This window comes from Perca fluviatilis, chromosome 6, assembly GCF_010015445.1.
Source record: "Perca fluviatilis chromosome 6, GENO_Pfluv_1.0, whole genome shotgun sequence".
In the NCBI taxonomy this organism is placed as follows: domain Eukaryota; kingdom Metazoa; phylum Chordata; class Actinopteri; order Perciformes; family Percidae; genus Perca; species Perca fluviatilis.
Window position 1 is genome coordinate 1,029,257 of NC_053117.1, and position 23,105 is coordinate 1,052,361.

Sequence of the window (23,105 nt, forward strand, 5' to 3'; positions counted from 1 at the left end):
CTAGCAAATGACGTGTCACTCATCAACTTTGTCCCTACTGTTTACATAAAGACATGTTACTCATACCCTCTTGACTGGGCTCTGTCCTGCTGAAGAGGAGGATCACATATTGTCCCGGTGTTAAAGCAGAGCAGGCATAGACGCACAGAAAAAGGGGGAAAACATGTTTTTTACAACTCTGCTCTGTCTGCTGTTACTGTGGCCTGGCTTCGCCGCTCTAATGAGTTCTCCATTGGACGAGGTAGGTGGAAAGCTGCGGTTGAACAGGAGCACTGCAGTTAGTGATTCTCCTGCTCCGGACATCTGCAAAGTACATTGAACTCTTCAACTTTAAACTGTTTATCATCCTGTGAAAGCCCACGACCTGCAGAGAGCAATAACTATGTTTTACTGGATGTACATGGCAGTCACTAAAAAAGTTTTGTGTTTTCATTCTTGGGCCACAGATCTAAATTTGGTTATAAAGGCTAAAAGCTGCTGTTTCTAAAGGACCTAACAATTGTAATTGTTTGTGTCCTCTTTAAGCTTTTTCACCACCCCTCTAGTAAAAGACACATAGTTTCCTCTCCTGGTTCGTCTCCTGGTGCCTCAGGTATGTCTCTGTATGGCTGAACTGTAAAAACGGTTTGAAGACTCATACTGTACATAATGCAATGAGAACTATCTTTCTGTGATGGTGTAATTAGGTGTGATATGTACAGTAAAACACTATACAGAGAAGCAGATTACGGGTGTATGGTTATACTGTGTCTTCTCCATGTTCACAGTGAGTGGGCGACTGCGTCGGTCGGCTCTGATGCCTGATATCACACATCTAGAACTGCTGGTGGTGGTAGGGCCTGATGTCCAGCAGGTCCACAAGCAGGATACAGAACGATACATCCTCACCAACCTCAACATTGTAAGTCTAAGCACAACAGCCTACGTTCTGTTGATTGGCATTTGTGTGCCTTAAAACAAATGTATGGGAAAATGTAGTGGAACCAGGGATGGAAAGAGTACTATATTACTCTTCACAAGTACAAGTAAATTACTTGGACCTACAAAGAATGTACTTAGGCTACAAAATAACATGCATTTGTTAACCTATACACATCACACCACGTAGCCCTCATGTCCAAACCAGTGGTATATCTTTTCTATATACTATCATTTTGCAGCCTGTGCACACAACTGATTACCAATCATAAACCAACGTACTTTGTATAACATTACTATAATTAACCAGAAAATAGACAAAACTCAGACAATTAGACAAAAATGAACGACAATAAACAAATAGGTTACGGACACCGCAGCGGGTGCAACAAGCATTATTAGGCTACATACGTACATTAAATAAGATGCCACTTCTTATAGAATTAACAGCAGAAGAAAACATAATCAAAGCAGACAAACTAGTGATGTATAAGCAATGAACACTCCACAGTGGCAAATGAACGTTTACATTTAGTGTGTTTTCCAGCATGGCAGCATTCTCCTTTCTTTTGTTCCATTATCACAAAGTTTATCACAACTTTTTTTTGTGTGACTTGTTCTTACTCTGTAACAGATGCAACTTTAAATGTAGTGAAGTACAAAACTTAAGATAAAAAAAATAAATAAAGCTTTAGTGCGTAACGTTATGATATTATTGAAAGTCTGTTACATTCAAGCCGTTGCCAAAATGAGTTGCTACAAAGCTAATTAAGACTATCAGCTCCACACAACTCTCTCTGGATTTCTCAGCATGGCTATGTTCAGAAGATTGTGTCGTCCGGTGACTTTCCTGCGCAGAAGCTCGAGTGAAGATAATTACCTATTCTGAAGATTCCATCATGGTTTTTTAATCCTCCGTGTCATCTTTGGCTACTAGCAACTGCATGGAGGAGTGGAGCGCGTGCATGATCACGGAAGGCTGTATCATGTGGACGCGCTGACAGTGTTGTTGTCATTACTTAGAATTCCTCATGGGGCGGCAGAAACTACGCACTGTAGCTTTAAAGACATATTTTGAAGATTTAAATCCAGCTCTGTGTCATGGTAGTGTGGGCAGTGTGTGCAGATGAACGGTGGCCTCAGTGCAAGGAGCTCCCAGGTAAGCTGAGCGGCGGAGGTCTGCCGAGATCTGCCGGATAACACAAAACGACGCATTGAGCAGCTGCTACAAGCTCAGTGGAATTGCGCCACTGAAGGAAAGCCAAACACCATCTAAACACACTGCCCACACAAACATGACACAGAGCTGGATACAAATTGGCAAAGTATCACTTTAAGTAAAAAGTAAAAATATAAATTTTCAAAAAATACTTACAAGTACACAAAAAACGACTTTGTTACAGCAATGAGAGTAAATGTAATTTGTTATTTCCATCCCTGAGTGGAACAAACTTAAACCAACACTATTTACAGCACCTTATGGCTGAAATAAAGCATAATGAATAAATAATGAAGACAATTACTGTAAAAGCAACACAAGTTAGAGAGAAAAGTCTGTTCAGATATTGTATGTTGACATAACCAGACGTATAGAGTGCCCTGCAATACTATAGTCCCATTACACTCTGAACATCCTGAAATATATTCTTCTGACTTATATTCTAATTTCCACCCAGGCCTCAGAGCTGTTGAGAGACATGGCCCTGGGCGCCAACATGAGGGTGCACCTGGTCCGCATGATTATCCTGTCAGAGCCAGAGGTAAGTGGCTCCTTGTTATACGTTCAATGTAGAATCAAGTTCATATTTGAGTAGTATTGGGCGCCCGGATATAGAGATTTACTCCTCGACGCAGCGGGCCCAAATTTGACTCTGACCTGCGGTCCTTTGCTGCATGTCATTCCCCCTCTCTCTCTCTCCTTTCATGTCTTCTGTTGTCCTATCCAAAAACATAATCTTATAAATGAGTAGTATTAGTCATTTAAAATCCCTATGGCTCTTGAATTAATTGTTCTTGTGTAGTTTAAATATTCATAGGTACTAAGCTAATGCTGTTAGAGTGACTTTGAATGGAAGCAATGGTAGAATAAGCTTACATTCAGTTTCTTTTTTTTATCAATGCCTTACTTTTGTCACTGTGGTCTTTTGTCACTCTTCTAGCCAGAGATCCAAATGTCACCCAACATTACCTCCTCTCTCAGAAGTGTGTGTGACTGGGGCAGAAGGATAAACCCCTTAAATGATACGGACCCACTTCATGCTGATCTTCTGTTATACATTACAAGGTGTGTTAAATGAACCTGGCTGTATTGTAAGAGTTGTAAAATGTTTTCTTAATATTGAATAAATTAACAAACCATTGTACTGTATGTCTACTATCACAAACAGGTATGACCTGGTGTTGCCTGATGGGAACAACCAGGTGAGGGGTGTAGCGCACTTGGGTGGGGCTTGCTCCAGTGAATGGAGCTGTGTGATCACAGAGGACACAGGCTTTGACCTGGGGATCACCATTACTCATGAGATTGGCCACAGGTAAAAAATAGGCACGCACATGATCAACAGTGAATCTACATTAAATATATGTTTACATTACAGCTTATAACCTTATAAGGTAACACTTTATTTTACAGGTCTGTCATTTATGAATCATTTCCAAGAAGCTTCCTGGAAATAGCTATGTAATTTTGGACTAATTATAGGGAAAGTATAGACAATTGGTACACTTTCAGTTTAATAATTCAAATGAATTGCTGCCTTAACAGATCTTTTAGTCAATTCACAGCAAGTCAGTTAAACACACAGACAAGCTTCTAACATATATGGAGAATAAAGTGTCCAATAATAGATATATAATTAATTAATATTTACTTAATTCAAATGGCGCTTTTACTTTAAGGACATTCCTATGTTCCCTATAATTAATAACAACGAATATGGCTCATTCCTGGAAGGTTCTTATAAATTATAAGGAAATTACAGACCCATAAAAAGATTTAATTGCCCTTTGCAAATTAAAGTAGCTTGGTTAAAAGACTATAGTGAATCACTTTGAATCCTCCACTGTAGAACAGTAACAATACTGGATCCTGATTGAAGCAAATCCCTGGAGTGGAGATTCGAAAGTTTGCAAGTATTCACTGCAAAATGGGGAAAACTTGAAATATCACCACCAACTTTTAATAAATTCATTAAGATTGCTTCATGGTATAAGCACCTTAAGAGATATATATTATATATATATATATATATATATATATATGTACAATAAAGTATATTTAACATATTGTATATTTAAATTACTTTCACCCAGTTTTGGAATCAACCATGACGGAGTAGGAAACACCTGCAGCAGGAGTGGGTTCATGATGGCCTCTGACGGAGGCTACAACAGTGTGGATCTGACCTGGTCTCCCTGCAGCAGACACGAGCTGCTCACATTCTTCAGGTGGGCCAACCTGTTCCGATCAGCTGTGCATTCATCACTTTCATCATACTGTGAAAGAATCAAAATGCTCAATCAGCGAAATGCACAGAGCCTGTATTCAGAAACGGTGCCCTTAAACGGGCCGTCAGGGCTCCCGTACGGTTGTGATGTCACAAATGTACTTGCAAATGATGCAGTGAGGGCAGATGTGAATGACCCAGAAACGCTGACCAATCAGAGCAGATTGGGGTTTTTCAAGTAGGGTGCTTTTAAGACACAGGCATTAAAATGGAGCGTTTCAGACAGAAGATGAATACAGATATATTCAGAAAGACAGTATGAGAAAAATGTGTTTTTTAACAATAAAGCATGTAAACATGTTCTATTATAGACCTAAAATACAAATATGGATCTGTAAATGAGCATAACATGGGACTTTTAACTGATTTCCTTCTCACATTTTGAGAAAGGTTAATGTAATATCTGGCTTTGAGTTGATATTCATTAAAACCTTAATACATCTTACAGTAAGTATAGGAACTATCAGTGCGTGAAGTAGCTTACACCTGTGACACGAATCGGCTGTAGTCCTGACTTGAAAATGAGATGTCTCTTGTTTTAATGTTCCCAGTGAAGGGAAAGCTGAATGTGTAAAGGACCTGCCTGCACTGGGAGGCTCGCTGCAAGACTGGAAGCCCGGCCTTTACTATGGAGTTGATGACCAGTGCCGTATAGCTTTTGGTAGCACTGCAAGAGCCTGCTCTTTCACCAATCCTGACCTGGTAAGTCACCTGTAATAGCAGCTTGATACCACCAGGTGGCATATCACATCACAAATATACCACTTCTTTTAGTCATGTTTGCAATATTGGTCGGCTTTTCCATCAGCCAGCCTGCCGTGTCCTGTCGTGTCACATTAACCCAGATGATAACAGCTCCTGCAAACGTCTCCTGGTCCCACTGCTGGACGGGACAGAGTGTGCACCTCATCAGGTACTGCTCCGTCATCAGTCATTTTGGTGCAATCATTCTTCCACCGAATCATTTGAGTGTTACTCAATAAAAGGAGGCCGTGGCATGTTTGTTCATGAGGCGCATTCCTCTCTCCCAGTGGTGTCTGAAGGGGCGTTGTGTGTCTGCAAATGAGCTCAGCTCCTCTGTGGTGGTGCACGGCTCCTGGTCCAACTGGTCTGAGTTCTGCCCCTGCTCACGGACATGTGGTGGGGGAGTCACTCACCGTACACGGAAATGCAATAACCCAAGGTAACAAATGTGATGCAAGCGTCAATCGTAGTCGGTGCTGAAGATCCTGTAAATGGGGCGACGCCTGCGAGCTAGTTCAGGCAGTCAACTCGAGCGGCACCGCTGGACGCACACGTGACATGCCTCACTCTCCGTATCATTTACCTAGCACATCCTCTCAATTTGGCGGTCTATTTAAGCTGCACATTCGCCCATCTCTGCCTTGTCAATGCTGCTGCCCTGCACCTGTATCGCTGCCTGCTTTCAGCCCCACCACCATCACCCCAGCATGCACCTGCAGGCTCCGGCCAGGGGGAAGCTACTTTATCATCACTCCCCAATATCTCCTGTAAACCCAAACTGCGGGGAGTGATGAGGTCGGAATCTGGCCGTCAAACACAATGTTCTGCTCTTATAATAAACATTTCAAAGTGACTTGTCTGACTGAACTGTACTTTGTATATGTGATAAGGCAGTCCCAAAGTGTACGGCTTATACTGTACATGACTCGTTACCATAACATTTTGTCATTCAATCAATTTTTCAGACCTGCTTTTGGAGGGAATGATTGTGAAGGGCCGGATATTGAAGCTGAACTTTGTCACCAGCAGGTAAGTTCCTACTGTTTACATTGGGCCTCCATACAGTACAGTAGGTCAATCATATTTACTCAGTGGATCACTGTACCCAGAATCGTCCCACTTCTTTTTATCAGTGGTGAAATGTGATATATCCATTCACTGAAATGTTGTACTTAAGTACAAATTTGAGGTACTTCTACTTTACTTGAGTATTCACATTTTATGCAACTTCATACTTCTACTCCACTACATCTCAGAGGTAAATATTGTTCTTTCTACTTCACAGCATTTGTCTAAAAGCTTTAGTTACTTTTCAGATGACAGATTTTCATCCCCTTCCTGTCCAGTGAAAATCATGTATCTCCAGATGTGGTGATTTTAAATGGTTGTGATAAACTGAAGGATGAAGTGTCCCTCATGTGTTGAGAAAATTCTCCTACTTCTTAAGCTAAATCAATCCTTTAAAAAGCCTCTTGGATCAGCAAAAAAAATGCATCATCACAAAGCTGAAAACAGGGCTGTTTTGACTTTTTAGAGATACATGATTCTCACAGGACAGTGACGCTACACAAATATGATGATCTTATAGAATATGATGCATTGCTGTAGATTAAACTACCCAACAGTATATTATGAGTTAACATTAGCACAACCTTAAACATCTATAGAAGTAAAATGCAACATACACATTAATGCCGCAAGGTGGAGGGTGGGGGTGTGGCCTTGACCAACTGCCATGCTTTGCTTGTTTGCAAGCCATGATGTCTCTCTCTTTCTCATGGGGGGGCCAAATTCTCTGGGTGGGCAAAGCAGAGAAATCCAATCCACCTTTATTTATAAAGCACCTTAAAAACAACACTGTTGACCAAAGTGCTGAACACAGTCTATGAATAAACAATAACATACAACAGAGGCACAACACAAAAATAATAAAACAATAAAAATAAATACAGCAATACAAAACTCAAAGTCAACCCTCAAACTGAGTTAAAAGCCAAAGAAAATAAATGAGTTTTAAGACGAGATTTAAAAACAGCAAGAGACTCAGTCAGTCTGATGTGCAAAGGCAGCTCATTCCAGAGTCTCGGAGCTGCCACGGCAAACACACGGTCACCTCTCGATTTACGCTTAGTCTTGGGGACGACCAGTAGTGCCTGGTCAGCCGACCGGAGCAACCGAGAGGGGGTGTAGGGCACGAGCAGGTACAGGGGGGCCAGGCCATGCAGACATTTAAAAACAAATAACAGAATTTTAAAATCAGTGCGAAAGTGCACAGGGAGCCAGTGGAGTGATTGGAGGATGGGTGTAATATGATCAAATTTTCTAGTTCCAGTTAAAAGACGAGCAGCTGCATTTTGGACTAGCTGTAATCGTGCCATATTTGATTTGCTAATACCACTGTAAAGTGCATTGCAATAATCTAAACGAGTGGTGATAAAAGCATGGATTAAAATTACAAAATCATGTCGAGATAGAACCGGTTTTACTTTGGCTAGTTGCCTCAGCTGGAAGAAGCCGGTCTTCACCACTGCACCAATCCGCGCATCAAGTTTTAAACGACCGTCCAACTTGACGCCCAGGTTTGTAACCACAGGGCTAATGTGTCGGGTTAGACAGCCTACGTCAACAGGAACTGTAGCAGCTGAGTCACTAGGAGCAAATAACACAAACTCAGTTTTGCTCTCATTTAAATACAAAAAATTCATAGCCATCCATGCTTTCACTTCATTCAGACACTCTAAAAGAGTTTTTGACTGACTTAGCGGTACATATATTTGGCAGTCGTCAGCATAAAAATGGAACGAAACATTATGACTTCTGAGGATTGACCCAAGAGACAGCATGTACATTGAAAAAAGTAGCGGCCCAAGGACAGACCCTTGAGGAACTCCGCATGACAGAGGAGCCGTAGAGGACACAGCATCACCAACCTGAACTGAAAAGCTTCTGCCTTCCAAATAGGACCTAATCCAGGCTAAGGCCAACCCCTTAATGCCCACACAGTTCTCCAGTTGAAACAATAAGATTTGGTGGTCGACTGTATCGAACGCAGCCGTAAGGTCCAATAGCAGCAGAGCAACAGTATCACCAGAGTCTGAAGCCAAAAAAATGTCGTTGAAAACCCTCAGCAGAGCTGTGGGCTGACTTAAATCCAGACTGGAAAATTTCAGTTATACAATTGTCATTCAAAAATGTGCTCAGCTGCAAATAAACAACTTTCTCCATAATTGAGAAGAAGAAAGCAAAGGGAGCTTTGAGATAGGCCGATAATTTGAGAGTTCAAGTCGGTCCAGACCAGGTTTCTTTAACAAGGGTTGAACAACCGCGTGTTTAAAACTCATAGGTACGACTCCAGTAATTAAACTGACATTAATAATATCAAGTATGCAGGGCGCCACTGTAGCTGATTCCCCCACCTCTTTAAAAAGACGTGGGGGAATCAAATCATTGAAGGAGCCAGTGATCTTCATTTGACCAATAATATTTTCTATAAAAAGGCAAACTAACAGGCTCAAACTGGTTCAAAACAGCAGAACAGGTTACAGAAATGCCAAGGTCATACAAAGGTGGACCAATAAGGGCCCTAATGCTCTCCACCTTGTGGATAAAGAAGTGGAGAAACTCCTCACACACTTTTGATGGGTTCTCCAAACACTGGAGTTGTGGGACATTAAGAACAGTTTTGAGGGCATTAAAAAGAACTCAAGGATTATGACCATTAGAAGAAATAATGTTAGAAAAATGCTTAAAATTTTTTGATAAGAACGCCAACTCTCTCTAAGTATCTGAAATGACACTTGTAGTTTATCACTCTTCCACTTTCTTTCCGCCCTTCTGCACTCGCGTCTGGCAGTGCGGGTGACATCATTCAGCCAAGGATCAGGTCTAGGTTTGGACAGCCTGGTTTTTACGGGGGCTACTGTATCTAATGCTGCTTGACAAGCAGCATTAAAACCAGCGCACAGATCTTCAACAGTTGTGTTAGAACCAAGAGAGACACGATTTAGATTAAAAACAGAGGAAAAATGAGCAGCAGTGGAAGGGTTAACTATCCGACCACGGCGCACAGGAGCACACGGTTTAACCACAACACAGGAGAGGGAAATTTCAAATACCACAGGCATATGATCAGAGAAGAAAGCATCACAGACTTCAAGATTAGAAACAGTTAAGCCATGAGTTAAAACCAAATCAAGAGTGTGCCCACGTTCCTGCGTGGGACCAGATACACACTGTACAAGATTAAAACACTCAATGATATCCAAAAAGGCTCTTGCCATTGGCTTTTCAGGACAGCACACGTGGATGTTAAAATCCCCTACAATAAGGAGGCAATCATACATTGGCACTAACTCAGCCAAAAATTGAGAAAAGTCATTGATGAAATCCTTGTTGTATTTGGGTGGCCTATATACGAGGGCGCACAGCACTGGAATGCACCGCTCAGTTAAAAAAAATTCACCTCAAAGCTGGCGTAGGATACAGCGAGTGTGAGCTGTTTACACTTAAATTTTGTTTTATAGACCGTTGCCAGTCCTCCTCCACGACCTGACGTCCTCGGGGAGTTAAAGTACAAACAGTCAAACGGTAAAAGTTCACAAAAAGCACTCTACTCACCCACCGGAATCCACGTTTCCGTTACGCAGAGAAAATCCAGATCACGCGACTCAAAGAAATCCTTCAGAAAGGGGAGGTAACCTTTCCCCTTATGATGTCATAAGGGGGAGATTCCAGATCGTCCCATCTGAGGTTTCATTTTCTCAAAGGCAGAGCAGGATACCCAGGGCTCGGTTTACACCTATCACCATTTCTAGCCACTGGGGGACCATAGGCAGGCTGGGGGAACTCATATTAATGTTAAAAAAAACAACTCATAAAGTTAGATTTTCATGCCATGGGACCTTTAAGTACATTTAGCTGATAATACTTACATACTTTTACTCAAGTAAGGTTTTGAATGCAGGACTTTTACTTGTAGTGAAGTATTTTCACAGTGTGGTATTAGTACTTTCACTGAAGTAAAGTATCTGAATACGTCTTCCACCACTGCTTTTTAATGATCTTTTGGTGGCAGTTTGCAGACTGTGTTCCCATAACAAGCCTCCAAAACCAGAAGCATTGACGGTTTTGACATGGAACAATGTAGACAATTAGGGGCAAAGAATTTATTCAGCCTGGAGCAAAGTGAGCCCTGAATGCCTCTATAGTGGTTTGGGACTGAATGTGCAAACAGAAACCATCATCAGGCCAACAAAAATCCTGTTTTTCTTTTTCTTACCACACATGTTGCAGCCATGTGAGCGCACCCAGCTGGATTTCATAGCAGAGCAGTGTTCCCAAACAGACCTCCTCCCCCTCTACCTGCTACCAAACACTGCCTCCTTCTACACCTGGATACCTGCTATAGGCTTTGGACAAGGTGGGCCTAAAGACATTTTTCCACAAGTAAAGGGACAAAACCTTTATTTCTAACGTGTTTTTATCTTCTCGCCGTTACTAGGGGATGAGCAGTGCCGATATATGTGCGAGTCAAAAGGAGAAAACTTCCTAGTGAGCCGTGGCTCTCAGTTTGTGGATGGGACTCGCTGTGAGTCAGACAGCCAGCCTCCCTTTGGCTCAACAGCCGCTTGTCTAAAAGGGAAATGCCAGGTAAAGAAGACTACGTAGATGACAGAGCAGATGCAGTCTCTCTCTTTTACACTTTTTTTTTTAACAGTCAGTTCTAGAGCCCGACCGATAAAGGATTTTTAAGGCTGATATCGATACAAATATTTGGTTATTTAAAAATCCGATATTCCAATATATCAGCCGATATATATTTGAAAAAATAAATAAATCCAGAAACGCGTAACAAAACAAACAGATTTCTCTAACATTAGTTATATGTAGTTATTTATGAGTCCTCACTAAAATAATATGATAATGCAGTTTAAAAATACACTAAATAAACATAGTTTGTTTAATTGTCACAACAGAACAGATGGACATCAAAATAGATTAAAGTTCTGATAAATAAAATGTATAAAAATACAAACTCAAATGAATACACCACTGTTTGTTGAAATAGGGCTAATCACGGTCTACCCTGGCTGTAGATAGGTGGGCCAACGCATTTTTTGTCTGAGTGCAAGTAATTAGGTTGTTTTTTTGTCTTTTGTTGGCTCACTTTTACTCACAACATGCTAACCGGCAACATATGATTCCATTCACTACGCTAAGCTAACTAGCGGCGGCGCTGCCGGTGTTGCACCGGACTAAAACAATGCATGCACAAAAAATGCGTTGGCCCACCTATCTACAGCTAGGGGAGACCGTGATAAGCCCTATTTCAACAAACGATGGCATATCCCTTTAAGATATGAAACTTAGAAGGTTAAACACGAGTGTTGCCAACAGGGACGTTGTAGAGCGCCCTCTGGGGGACAAACTATGCAACGCCAACACTCAGAACATGGTTGAAAGGGGGTTTCGTCCGTTTTTATTTTATTTTTTAAATATTCATTTATCGGCCATTATAAATGCAGATACCGATAGTTTGGAAAATGCCTAACGATCAGCCCAACGATATATCGGTCGGGTCAGTTCTCACACCTTATTAAATGTACTGTTTGTCTCTGATCAGCTGTTTGGCTGTGATGGTGTGCTGCGCTCTGGGGAAGTGAGGGATGTGTGCGGGCTGTGTGGTGGAGATGGATCATCCTGCAGTTTGATCTCTGACTCCTACACTGGTGGTCAGGCTAGAGGTAGCAAACAACAGCATATAGCTATTAAACATTCAATGACAGAAAATGAATCAACAACAATTGTTTGTTTTTTTTAGATGAAATGAACTGATTAATTAGCAAAAAGAATCAATAGATTAATTCGTACTCATAGTTTGAGCCCTGATTGCTGTATTCCATGAGTTATGATTCATTATCTCTGTTTCAGAGTACACCACCTTCCTCTCTCTGCCAGTGAATGCCACACAGGTCCAGATTGTCAACAGGACACCTCTGTTCACTCACATGGGTGAGCGTCATCACTTCACTAAAGATTCACGTTTCTGCAACAGAGTTAACAGGAACTAAAACCTGGAGTTGTTTTGGACATTTGCATCCGCAGCTGTAGTGGTTGGGGGTCGGTACATTGTGTCCGGGACGGGAAGCATGGCGCTGAATATGACCCACCCCTCCCCACTGGATGATAACCGCCTTGAGTACCGCCTCCACCTGACCCCTGACCTTTTGCCTGAGATGGAGGAGCTGCTGCTGCCAGGGCCGCTGTCACAAGAGATAAACATACAGGTCAGGAGAGAAAAACTTCACCTTTTTGGGAAATTAATTGAATATATTCAAGAGTTAGACTTTCTCCAACATTTGAAAAAATGTAGCTTTTCACACGTGAAATACTATCTGACTGTTATAATTATGATTCTGTTTGCAGGTGTATCGCAAATATGGGAAAGAATACGGAGAGAAAACTAATCCAAACATTAGCTACCAGTTCTACGTACCTACCAGAAACAGTGAGTTGACAGACATTACACCTAAAGGCGAATGGGCTTTCCACACAACACCCTGCTCTGTCTCCTGTGGTTCAGGTAAGTAACTGTTAATCACGAGTTATATGGAAAAGCACAAAGAGTAAACACAGCCTAATATAATATCATGTATTTGATGGCGGAAGTCATTAAAAATGCACAGGCTGATTGCACATTAAAGTCTTAGCTCTTTTGTTGTAGGAGCCAAAGGGTTTTACAAATGAGATGAGGCATTTGTATGATAATGTGCAGCAATATTGACCTTATTGAGCAAGCTTTTATCCCATACTTACAGTGTCTGTCTATTATAAGGACACTGCAGCGTTGAATAGGCCAAATTCATTTAGCCGTTGCTCTGATCACACATTTTCAGAAGCAGATGCCACCAAATGTCAACTGAACTGATTACCTAAATGATCACACACAGCACAGCAAATGCAATCATTTGAAACATTTTGTGTTTCATGAAGTAATGTGTTTTTTCTACACATATTGACTTTTTAACAGGTGTACAGAAGCATGTATATGTCTGTGTGGATGCAGATACCAACAACCATTTGGAGGAACGCAATTGTGAAACAACTCCTCCCCCGGTACCACTCCACACAAGCTGTCAGCTCTCACCCTGTCCCCCCAGGTTAGGTTCACACACACAACACTGTTCCTCTCACATACACATGCAGCTCAGCACAAACGGTTATACGTGAATAATGAACTGTTTTACAGGTGGGATACGGGGATGTTTGGGCCTTGCAGTGCCTCCTGTGGTGGAGGAGAGAGAGTGCGTCCTGTAAGATGTGTTCAGAAACATGGAGCCGACGTGGAAGAAATTCCAGATTCTAAATGCCCACCTGATACAGCTCCAAATACTGTTGAAAAATGTAACCTGCAACACTGCCCTGCCAGGTATAAAGGCTACACTGTAATGTTGAGCATTAGCTGCCCAGCTATTTATTTTATTTACCAAGAGTGCATGGGTCAAATAACTTCCTATGGCCGCAGAATATGCAGAATTTCACGTGATAGGAGTTAAAAAAAAGAAAAGAAAAGTGAAACCAACTTTTTGTGTTTACAAGATGGCGCGTGTCAGAGCCAGGAGAGTGTTCAGCAGTGTGCGGGCCGGGAGAAGCGAAACGCATCGTGTCATGCGTCCGGCCCGAAGACGGTCAGGATGTTGAAGTGGATCAAAGCTTTTGTTCTTTGCAGATCAAACCACCTGATTCTGTGCCCTGTGTGGTAGATGTTTGTCCCATTGGATGGGAATCTGAGGGAGAGGTAAAGTTAAAAATAAAAAATTACTAAAATCTCACTCTTATTTCAAAATGTGAAGCATCTCTAAACATTGTCTTTCTTTTTTGTCAGTTAAATTAACATCTGTCCATACACAGTCAATCAGATAGTCTTCATACAATAGTTTTACAATAAAAGAAGAAAAAAAATACATCCAAAAACAACAACACACACTAAGAACAAATAATACAAAATAAAAAAAACGTAAATAACTAAACCTTAGTAGCAAAGACAGTGAAAATCATTTACCCTTAAAACAGCACCTCTTGTAATTGAATCAAATCTACAATTTCACACCTTTTTTATTGCAATAGGCCTTTAATACATAACAGGAAGTGATCCCATACCTGGCTAAATTTCCCTTTGCCATTGTTCAGTCTAGCTATTGAGTATTCAAAGGAAGCGATCTCTGTCATAAGTTTAGCCCATTCTGTGAGTTGTGGCTTGTTTGCATTCTTCCAAGTGAGCAGAATTAAAGTCTTGCTGTAGTAATACCACCCGCCGTCACGAGTCCAAACTGTGCTTTGGTGACAACATTGTCTTTCTTGACCAGGAACAGCCCATGCTGAAGTCTGGTGTGTCACCACGCTCTAGACAGGCCCCTGTGTATGTCTGGAGTCCTGTTATCAGCCAGTGCTCTAAGACCTGCGGCAACGGTAAGTGAAACAAATATACTCACCATCACTCAGAAACAGCATGTCCTCGTCAGATACGGTACCAAAACAAAAGCCTGATGCTTATGTAGGAACCCTGCAGGTGTGGTTCTCCTGTGTGGACCACCAGACCAGACTGAGAGTGACTGACGTCCACTGCGATGCTTCTACCAAACCTCCTCCACAGTCTGAGGCGTGCAACACATCTCCCTGCCCCGCCATGTGAGACCCCCATGCTTGACATGCATATAACATACAGTGTTAATGTGTAATCTGCGTGTTGCCGTTCTTAAACTCAGTTTGCTTTGGGAAACAACAAAGAGAACCTCTGAGCTAGCAAGCTAACCACTGAAAATGGCTAGTTTTGAAGAAAAATTTGGATCGTGCATTAAAGGTCCAACGTGTGGGAATTTCTCCCATCTAGCATTGAGATCATATATCGCAATCAACTCTCTCACGCGCCACAGTTCAAAGTACGTATTAATTCAATTCAATTAAATTTTATTTATAGTATCAAATCATAACACGAGTTATCTCGAGACACTTTATAGATAGAGTAGGTCTAGACCACACTCTATAATTTCCAAAGCCCCAACAATTCCAGTAATTCCCTCAAGAGCAAGCATTAGCAGTGGCTATTGCGACAGTGGCGAGGAGAAACTCCCTTTTAGGAAGAAACCTCGGCAGACCCAGACTCTTGGTAGGCGGTGTCTGACGGGCCGGTTGGGGGGGTGATGAACTGTGGTGATAAAAGTCACATTAAAGATAATGGAGCAGTGACTACAATGGTAGTCGTTGTAGTTCATGTCATAGCAGGGCACAGCAGGGCGTTACGGGATGTAGCGTGGCACAGCAGAGCGTGGGTGGATGCAGTGGACGCGGCAGGACGCAGCCGGACACTGCAGATATTACAGCTACGGTAGCCTTCATGCTTCAAAAAGCCAATCTCTTGCTCTTTTCTATAACCTTTTCCTTTTTCTGGGAGAAGAAGAAGACTCCTGTTCCTGAAATTTGGATTTTGAATCCTTGTGGTCCTCCATGTCTCCATCTTCAAACTCGCCGGGGACCAGGAAGCGACGATACCCATTAGCAGCATTAGCAGCACATGTGAGTTTATCATGTGACAGCAAAAAAACGCGAAAGGTGGAGCAGTATGTCGTATATGTCCCTTACTGGCTAACTAATTTCAAGATGGCGCATGAATATGGAGCGTCTACCCCAGTTCATGTGAATGCAAATGTCAAATTTCAAGCCAAAAGGAATACGGGGAATTGATGGTGGAGGTAAATATTCATGAAAAAGGACAAGTTTGTGAATGGGCAACACACGTTACACACTGGACCTTTAAGGAAGGTCTGCTTGGTTCTTTCTGGAAATGATTGTAAAGATTTACAAAGAATATGTTTTTACTATCTAACTGGGATGTTTTGGAAAAGATTGGCAGGGATTTGTCATGAACAAAATACACACAAAAAAGCAAATGATTTTTAACCATGTCTCCAGCTAAGTTAAATAGCTCACGTTACTGTATTGTGTGCACAGTTAACTTCATGTAATATTTATGTGACGTTTTCTGTTGCGGGGTGCAAACGTTCCACCAAAACGAATTCCTTCCCGAGACCATTTTGCAGAGCCACCGTCACTGCGTCCGGAGCTTAGCACCGCCCAAGATGATTGTGATTGGTTCTCCTATCCCAGAATGTATGTGTGGTGTAACCAGTCCTTACTCCACAGTGCTGTTGAGATAGGTCTGGCAATGCAAGACTACCGTTTTAGAGAAAGGAGTTATGCGGTTTGAAATAAGGGTTTGAAAATTACAGCAGCAAAATGCTTGTTATATCAACCAGGTGGCGCTCTAAGCAAGGAGTCTGCAGTGTAACGTGTGGAGGAGGGGTGGCCAACCGGGTGCTGTACTGTGCCAGAGAAACAGAAGGCGAGGAGGAGGAGGAGGAGGAGGAGGAGGTGGTGGAGGATTCAGAGTGCGGTGACTTTCCCAAACCCACAGCAGTGGTTTCATGTAACGACTACAGCTGCCCAGCAAGGTGAATAACACACATCGAAAATAAAGAAAATGTTGCAAAGGTAAAATGATTTAAATACCACTGTCATTCATCCAGGTGGAAGGTATTCATCACATCGCCCTGCTCGGCGTCCTGTGATTTGGGTGTAGCTCAGAGGACTGTGTCTTGTGTCCAGTTTGTCTATGGCAAGGAGAGTTTGGTGCCGGAGGAGAGCTGCCACGCGGCTGTCAAACCAGCCACCAGAGTGCCCTGCCTGGTGCAGGTCTGCACCTTTAGATGGGAGGTGAAACCGTGGAGCCAGGTACATTTCACAGGAGGCACACGGATCGGAATATAAAGATTAGATCGCATTCAGGGTGACACAATTAGTTGTTGATCGTCAAGTCGATTGACAGAAAATGAATGGCGAACAATTTTGATAATCTATTAATCGTTTAAATACGTTTTCGAGCAGAAATGTAAACCATTCTCTGGTTCTCAAATGTGAGTTTTCAGTGTTTTCTATCAGTACAAAAAGAATCGTTAGCTCTTGGACCCAAACAAACAATTGTGATTCCATTTTTCGTAATATCTAGACCTTTAATAGAGAAAATGATTGATTCATCGAGGAAATTAATCAACATTGAAAACAATCATTAGATAAGATAAAGAATTATGTATATTATATAAAATGAGTGGGAAACTTTCTCATTGCTCAACTTGTGTGGCTTGGGATTACTACCTCCAATATTGAGTCAACATCCCATTTTAAAGGACTGTGCCAGACTTTTCAAATCAATCTGCACTTACACTGCATGTAACACCAAATTAATTTTGTATTGTATGGAAATAATGAATAAGCATTTGCTGTCTGGAGTTGTAGAAAAAAGGACTCCTCTCCTTGTTGCCAGACATGCAACCCTATATATACACATTATGCTAATTGTTGCTTCTTCTTTGATGTGAATCCTGTTTATTTGGGATATCTTGCTCATCCAGTGTTCAGTACCCTGTGGATATGGGATCCAATCCAGAGCTGTGTCCTGCATGGGCCCCTCTAAGCAGGAGCCCCTCAGCCCTCTGTTTTGTATGCACATGCCCAAACCCATCACCATCCAGGGCTGCTACATGGCCGGCTGCGGAGACGTGCTGCCCATCTCAGATGTCACCACTGCCGTTACGCCACGTCACCCGTTGGACCATCCTTCTCCAAGTCCAACAGAGGCAATCACCATCCCACAGGCCACTACAAACACCAGCCCAACACCTAAACCCAGTTAGTACACATAAACTATCCTTTCTTAGTAAGAGCTGAAGGCAGCTGCAGGATTATCATTACAGTGTCTGTGTTTAACCAGGTGCATGTGGACAGCTACTCCTGACAGAATCAGGCACGGTGGATTTGAAAGACACGACCGGCCGCTGCACAGTATCCATAGGTCGACCCCTAGATGAGGTCATTCGTGTTAAAGTGGAATCTGGCTCCTTGAACTGCAGAAAAAGTAAGTTTTATCAGAAACAGAAAAGGACATTTCCTGTGTCGTAACTAGTGCAGCTAAACAAACTCCATGCATGTGTCCCTACAGAGGAATATGCAGCATTTTTTGACCGACTGGCAGTTGTGAAAAAGTGTGAGCAGGTAGCGGGAAGTGAACTGACCACCAGAACCAACGTCCTGCTGGTGCGTCAAAATCTGCTCACCCCAGGGAATGGGGTCGTGTTCACCTACACTTCACAGAAAAACACGAAGAAGAGCCACCATCAGGGTAAGAAATGCTTGTGTGGTCAGCACGTGCAGAGCAGGGGTGGCATGATGGATTTTTTTTGCAATCCAAAAGGCTGACCGTTCCTATATCTCAGAAGAGTGGATGATGATTTGTGAAATAGGCTTTCCTTGCTTTTTGGAATGGATGCAAGTATAAGTGAATTGAGCCCAATGTTTGAGCCTATTGCAACATAAAGGTTCATCTAGAGAGATGTACGCAATATCGTGAACACTTGCACATTCTAATGCAATCCAATACAAAAGCCCTGCAATAAATAGTCAAGCCAAAAATATAGCTACGCTTGAAATATTCGGTAACACTTTACTTGAAGGTATCTACATAAGAGTGACATGACACAGTCACGAACCCTAACCCTAACTTGTCATGACAAAAACCGAATGACACTTAACTAAAAGAAGCGTTATGTCATCACCGTTTATGACTTGTTTATAATGTTTATGACACGTTCATGACAGTGTCATGTCACTCTTATGTAGATACCTTCAAGTAAAGCAGGGGTCTTCAACGTTTTTTAAGCCAAGGACCACTTATCTGAGAGAGAGACAGAGCAGGGACCCCCTACTACATATTTTATAAAATTAAGTTGCATAGTTAACTGGGCCAAATGCCTTTTATACATACCTTTTTGGGCATAGAAAACTAAGCTATAATAAAAAAATGTTGGTATGATTTTATAAATCATGTTGTAATGTTAAACATACGTGACAGTGAATCTTTAGGATCAAGTATCTGTGGATGGCTACAACTAAGCCTATCATCCATGTGTTTTTTACACAAATAGGCAGATTTATATTTGCTACTTATATGTTGGATTCATGTTAAGACGTGCATTTTTGGAAAAACTTTCAAAAATTGCAAATTAACTAGTACAGAAACGTACAGAAACTACTATTGCCTACTATTAAATTTATTTTTTTGCAAGTTAGACAGTGTGCGGGAGTTTCTCTGCAACTACTGACCTACTTACAGTGCCTTGCGAAAGTATTCGGCCCCCTTGAACTTTTCGACCTTTTGCCACATTTCAGGCCTCAAACATAAAGATATAAAACTGTAATTTTTTGTGAAGAATCAACAACAAGTGGGACACAATCATGAAGTGGAACGAAATTTATTGGATATTTCAAACCTTTTAAACAAATAAAAAACTGAAATATTGGGCGTGCAAAATTATTCAGCCCCCTTAAGTTAATACTTTGTAGCGCCACCTTTTGCTGCGATTACAGCTGTAAGTCGCTTGGGGTATGTCTCTATCAGTTTTGCACATCGAGAGACTGACATTTTTGCCCATTCCTCCTTGCAAAACAGCTCGAGCTCAGTGAGGTTGGATGGAGAGCGTTTGTGAACAGCAGTTTTCAGTTCTTTCCACAGATTCTCGATTGAATTCAGGTCTGGACTTTGACTTGGCCATTCTAACACCTGGATATGTTTATTTGTGAACCATTCCATTGTAGATTTTGCTTTATGTTTTGGATCATTGTCTTGTTGGAAGACAAATCTCCGTCCCAGTCTCAGGTTTTTTTGCAGACTCCATCAGGTTTTCTTCCAGAATGGTCCTGTATTTGGCTCCATCCATCTTCCCATCAATTTTAACCATCTTCCCTGTCCCTGCTGAAGAAAAGCAGGCCCAAACCATGATGCTGCCACCACCATGTTTGACAGTGGGGATGGTGTGTTCAGGGTGATGAGCTGTGTTGCTTTTACGCCAAACATAACGTTTTGCATTGTTGCCAAAAAGTTCGATTTTGGTTTCATCTGACCACAGCACCTTCTTCCACATGTTTGGTGTGTCTCCCAGGTGGCTTTTGGCAAACTTTAAACAACACTTTTTATGGATATCTTTAAGAAATGGCTTTCTTCTTGCCACTCTTCCATAAAGGCCAGATTTGTGCAGTATACGACTGATTGTTGTCCTATGGACAGAGTCTCCCACCTCAGCTGTAGATCTCCGCAGTTCATCCAGAGTGATCATGGGCCTCTTGGCTGCATCTCTGATCAGTCTTCTCATTGTATGAGCTGAAAGTTTAGAGGGACGGCCGGGTCTTCGTAGATTTGTAGTGGTCTGATACTCCTTCCATTTCAATATTATCGCTTGCACAGTGCTCCGCGGGATGTTTAAAGCTTGGGAAATCTTTTGGTATCCAAATCCGGCTTTAAACTTCTCCACAACAGTATCTCGGACTTGCCTGGTGTGTTCCTTGTTCTTCGTGATGCTCTGTGCGCGCCCTTTACACGGACCTCTGAGACTATCACAGAGCAGGTGCATTTATACGGGAGACTTGATTACACACAGCTGGATTCTATTTATCATCATTAGTCATTTAGGTCAACATTGGATCATTCAGAGATCCTCACTGAACTTCTGGAGGAGTTTGCTGCACTGAAAGTAAAGGGGCTGAATAATTTTGCACGCCCACTTTTTCAGTTTTTTATTTGTTAAAAAAGTTTGAAATAGCCAATGAATTTCGTTCCACTTCATAATTGGGACCCACTTGTTGTTGATTCTTCACAAAAAATTACAGTTTTATATCTTTATGTTTGAAGCCTGAAATGTGGCAAAAGGTCGAAACGTTCAAGGGGGCCGAATACTTTCGCAAGGCACTGTATCCCCCTCCGACGTACCTGTCTCACATTATAGACGTGCAAAGTATTTTTCTGTACTAAAAAAGCTTTAAAAAATGTACAATAATTTGGAGGCCCCTCTGCAGTAACTCTGAGGACCCCTTAGAGGCCCCGGACCCCCTGTTGAAGATCTCTGAAGTAAAGTGTAACCAAATATTCTTTCCTTGTTGTGATTGTCAGAGTGGCGTCGATTCAGCTACAATAGTTTATGTTGTGTTGAATTGTAATGTGCTTTTATTTTGTCCCCTTCATCTTCCATTTACATGTAGATGTGACAACCTTTTAGCACTTTTAACTGCCTATAAAATGACTCAAGTGGGGCACCTGGATAGCTCTCCTGACATACAGAGGCCCAGTTCATGCTGCACGTTTGATTCCGACCTGCGGCCCTTTGCTGCATGTCATTCCCCCCTTTCCTGTCTTCAGCTGTCCTATCTAATAAAGGCCTAAAATGCCCCCAAAGAGTTTAAAAATGACTAAAGTTGAATCAGCACCTGACCCAGCCTCAACAAATATTAACCATTTTGAGCTTCTCAAATATAATAGTCACTGCCAGGCATTGGACTGCATTTGACTGTACAGGTGTTCAGATGAAATGTCTTTGGCCCACAGATTGTGACATTCAGCTGTTTTCCCCAACTGGTGTCTTCGAGAATCCAACAACGTCCAACACTAACCACACCTGTCGAGTCCTCATCAACGCCCCTCCCTTGGTGAAGATCAGAATCCAAGCGCTGCACATAGGATTAGTATTCAACTCCACTAACTCCCACTCTACATACATCATGGTGCGGACAAGCTTTTTAAAAAGGACAAATGCGGCGCAAAATGAACCTAGGGGTTAATAACACGTGTACCGTGTCCACCGTTCTCTGGGACATGTTTTCATGCTAATCGAATGTGACCAGTTTTAGCGCAAACCGCTAATTAGCTTATAACGCTAGTCGTCGGGGCAAGGGTAAAATAAAAAGAAATCGCTATTTCTATACCACTAACAAGACTCAAAATAGCACCACGCTTCCACAGTAGCACAATGATGGTCTCTACATGTAAACCGAAGCATTGAGAACTTTGTACGTGTACAGACAGTTTATTAATAAAAAGATAGTTCAGAAAGATAGTACCAGTCACGTATACAGGCGGACGCCATCTTGGGAAAATGGTCATGATCAGTCAAACGACGAATGCCGTGCAACCAGTAACATAGCTCAAGCACGGCGTTCGTCGTTCACCTGGCTATTTTGAGTCTTGTTAGTGGTATAGAAATAGCGATTTCTTTTTACTTTACCCCTGCCCCCCGACGACTAGCGTTATAAGGTAATTGGCGGTTGGTGCTAAAACTGGTCACATTCGATTAGCATGAAAACATGTCCCAGAGAACGGTGGACACGGTACACGTGTTATTAACCCCTAGGTTCATTTTGCGCCGGAATTGTCCTTTAACACTAGTTTCAATATACTGTATACTTTAAGTAGGGGGCAGAAAAGTGCAACTGTAATAACTACTGCACTATTTTGTCTTGTGTTTTTTGTTCAGATCCGGGACATGGGCGTCTTAAAGACCAACGTGTTTAAAGGCCAACAGCTGTTTCAGTGGCACTCCTCTGGAAACATGGCTGAGATTGAATTTCATGGAGATTACCTGCATTCCAAAGGGAGCTTCAGAGCTGAATATTCCTTTATGCGTCTTTTATACTAAATATAAGCTATCTCGATGGAGATTTGAAATTTACGTTAAACATTTCTTTAGTTTACAATACTTGACGTTTTTGTAACACTGTTACAAAAACTTCCATTCTGCTGAGTAGAAAGACTTTACTGTAACAAGATACTTTTGGTTTTTATTCCTATGTGGTAAATAATTCCGACCCGAAATAAATAATAAACAAACCAAAAGCACTCAAAATCTTTAAGCATCAAGCGAGGAGAGTATCATTCTGAGGACTGCACCAGGGACATGTATAGTATAAATAAACATTTATACTATGGCAATCAGCAAATTATGTTAATTTAAAGTTTATATATAACACAATATATTAAAATATAGAATTTCCATCATAAAGAAT

General features: G+C 41.8%; 1 protein-coding gene across 2 annotated transcripts; it reads left to right on the top strand.

The window, feature by feature from the left end:
- adamts13 (ADAM metallopeptidase with thrombospondin type 1 motif, 13) lies at positions 1 to 23,027 on the top strand. Of its 2 annotated transcripts, none has more exons than XM_039803459.1 (29): positions 1 to 241; positions 526 to 592; positions 768 to 901; positions 2,595 to 2,678; positions 3,078 to 3,202; positions 3,306 to 3,452; positions 4,231 to 4,365; positions 4,976 to 5,126; positions 5,233 to 5,337; positions 5,456 to 5,607; positions 6,134 to 6,197; positions 10,461 to 10,587; positions 10,669 to 10,817; positions 11,791 to 11,911; positions 12,099 to 12,179; positions 12,273 to 12,454; positions 12,594 to 12,750; positions 13,234 to 13,327; positions 13,417 to 13,596; positions 13,767 to 13,965; positions 14,534 to 14,636; positions 14,726 to 14,855; positions 16,481 to 16,675; positions 16,751 to 16,955; positions 17,633 to 17,909; positions 17,992 to 18,135; positions 18,220 to 18,399; positions 21,652 to 21,827; positions 22,577 to 23,027. In XM_039803459.1, the coding sequence occupies exons 1-29, from the start codon at positions 164 to 166 to the stop codon at positions 22,736 to 22,738; spliced, it is 4,104 nt and encodes a 1,367-aa protein (XP_039659393.1). In that variant the 5' UTR covers positions 1 to 163; the 3' UTR covers positions 22,739 to 23,027. The 2 variants fall into 2 exon arrangements, with proteins under 2 accessions (XP_039659393.1, XP_039659392.1); XM_039803458.1 differs by having other exon boundaries at positions 2 to 241; positions 13,198 to 13,327.
- The last annotated feature ends 78 nt before the right edge of the window (positions 23,028 to 23,105 follow it).

Coding starts and splice junctions, on each gene's coding strand:
- adamts13 (XM_039803458.1), top strand. CDS start 164: ATGTTTTTTACAACTCTGCTCTGTCTGCTGTTACTGTGGCCTGGCTTC. Junction 13,966..14,533: donor GATGGGAATCTGAGGGAGAG/GTAAAGTTAAAA, acceptor TTTCTTGACCAG/GAACAGCCCATGCTGAAGTC. Junction 18,400..21,651: donor GAAGAAGAGCCACCATCAGG/GTAAGAAATGCT, acceptor TTTGGCCCACAG/ATTGTGACATTCAGCTGTTT.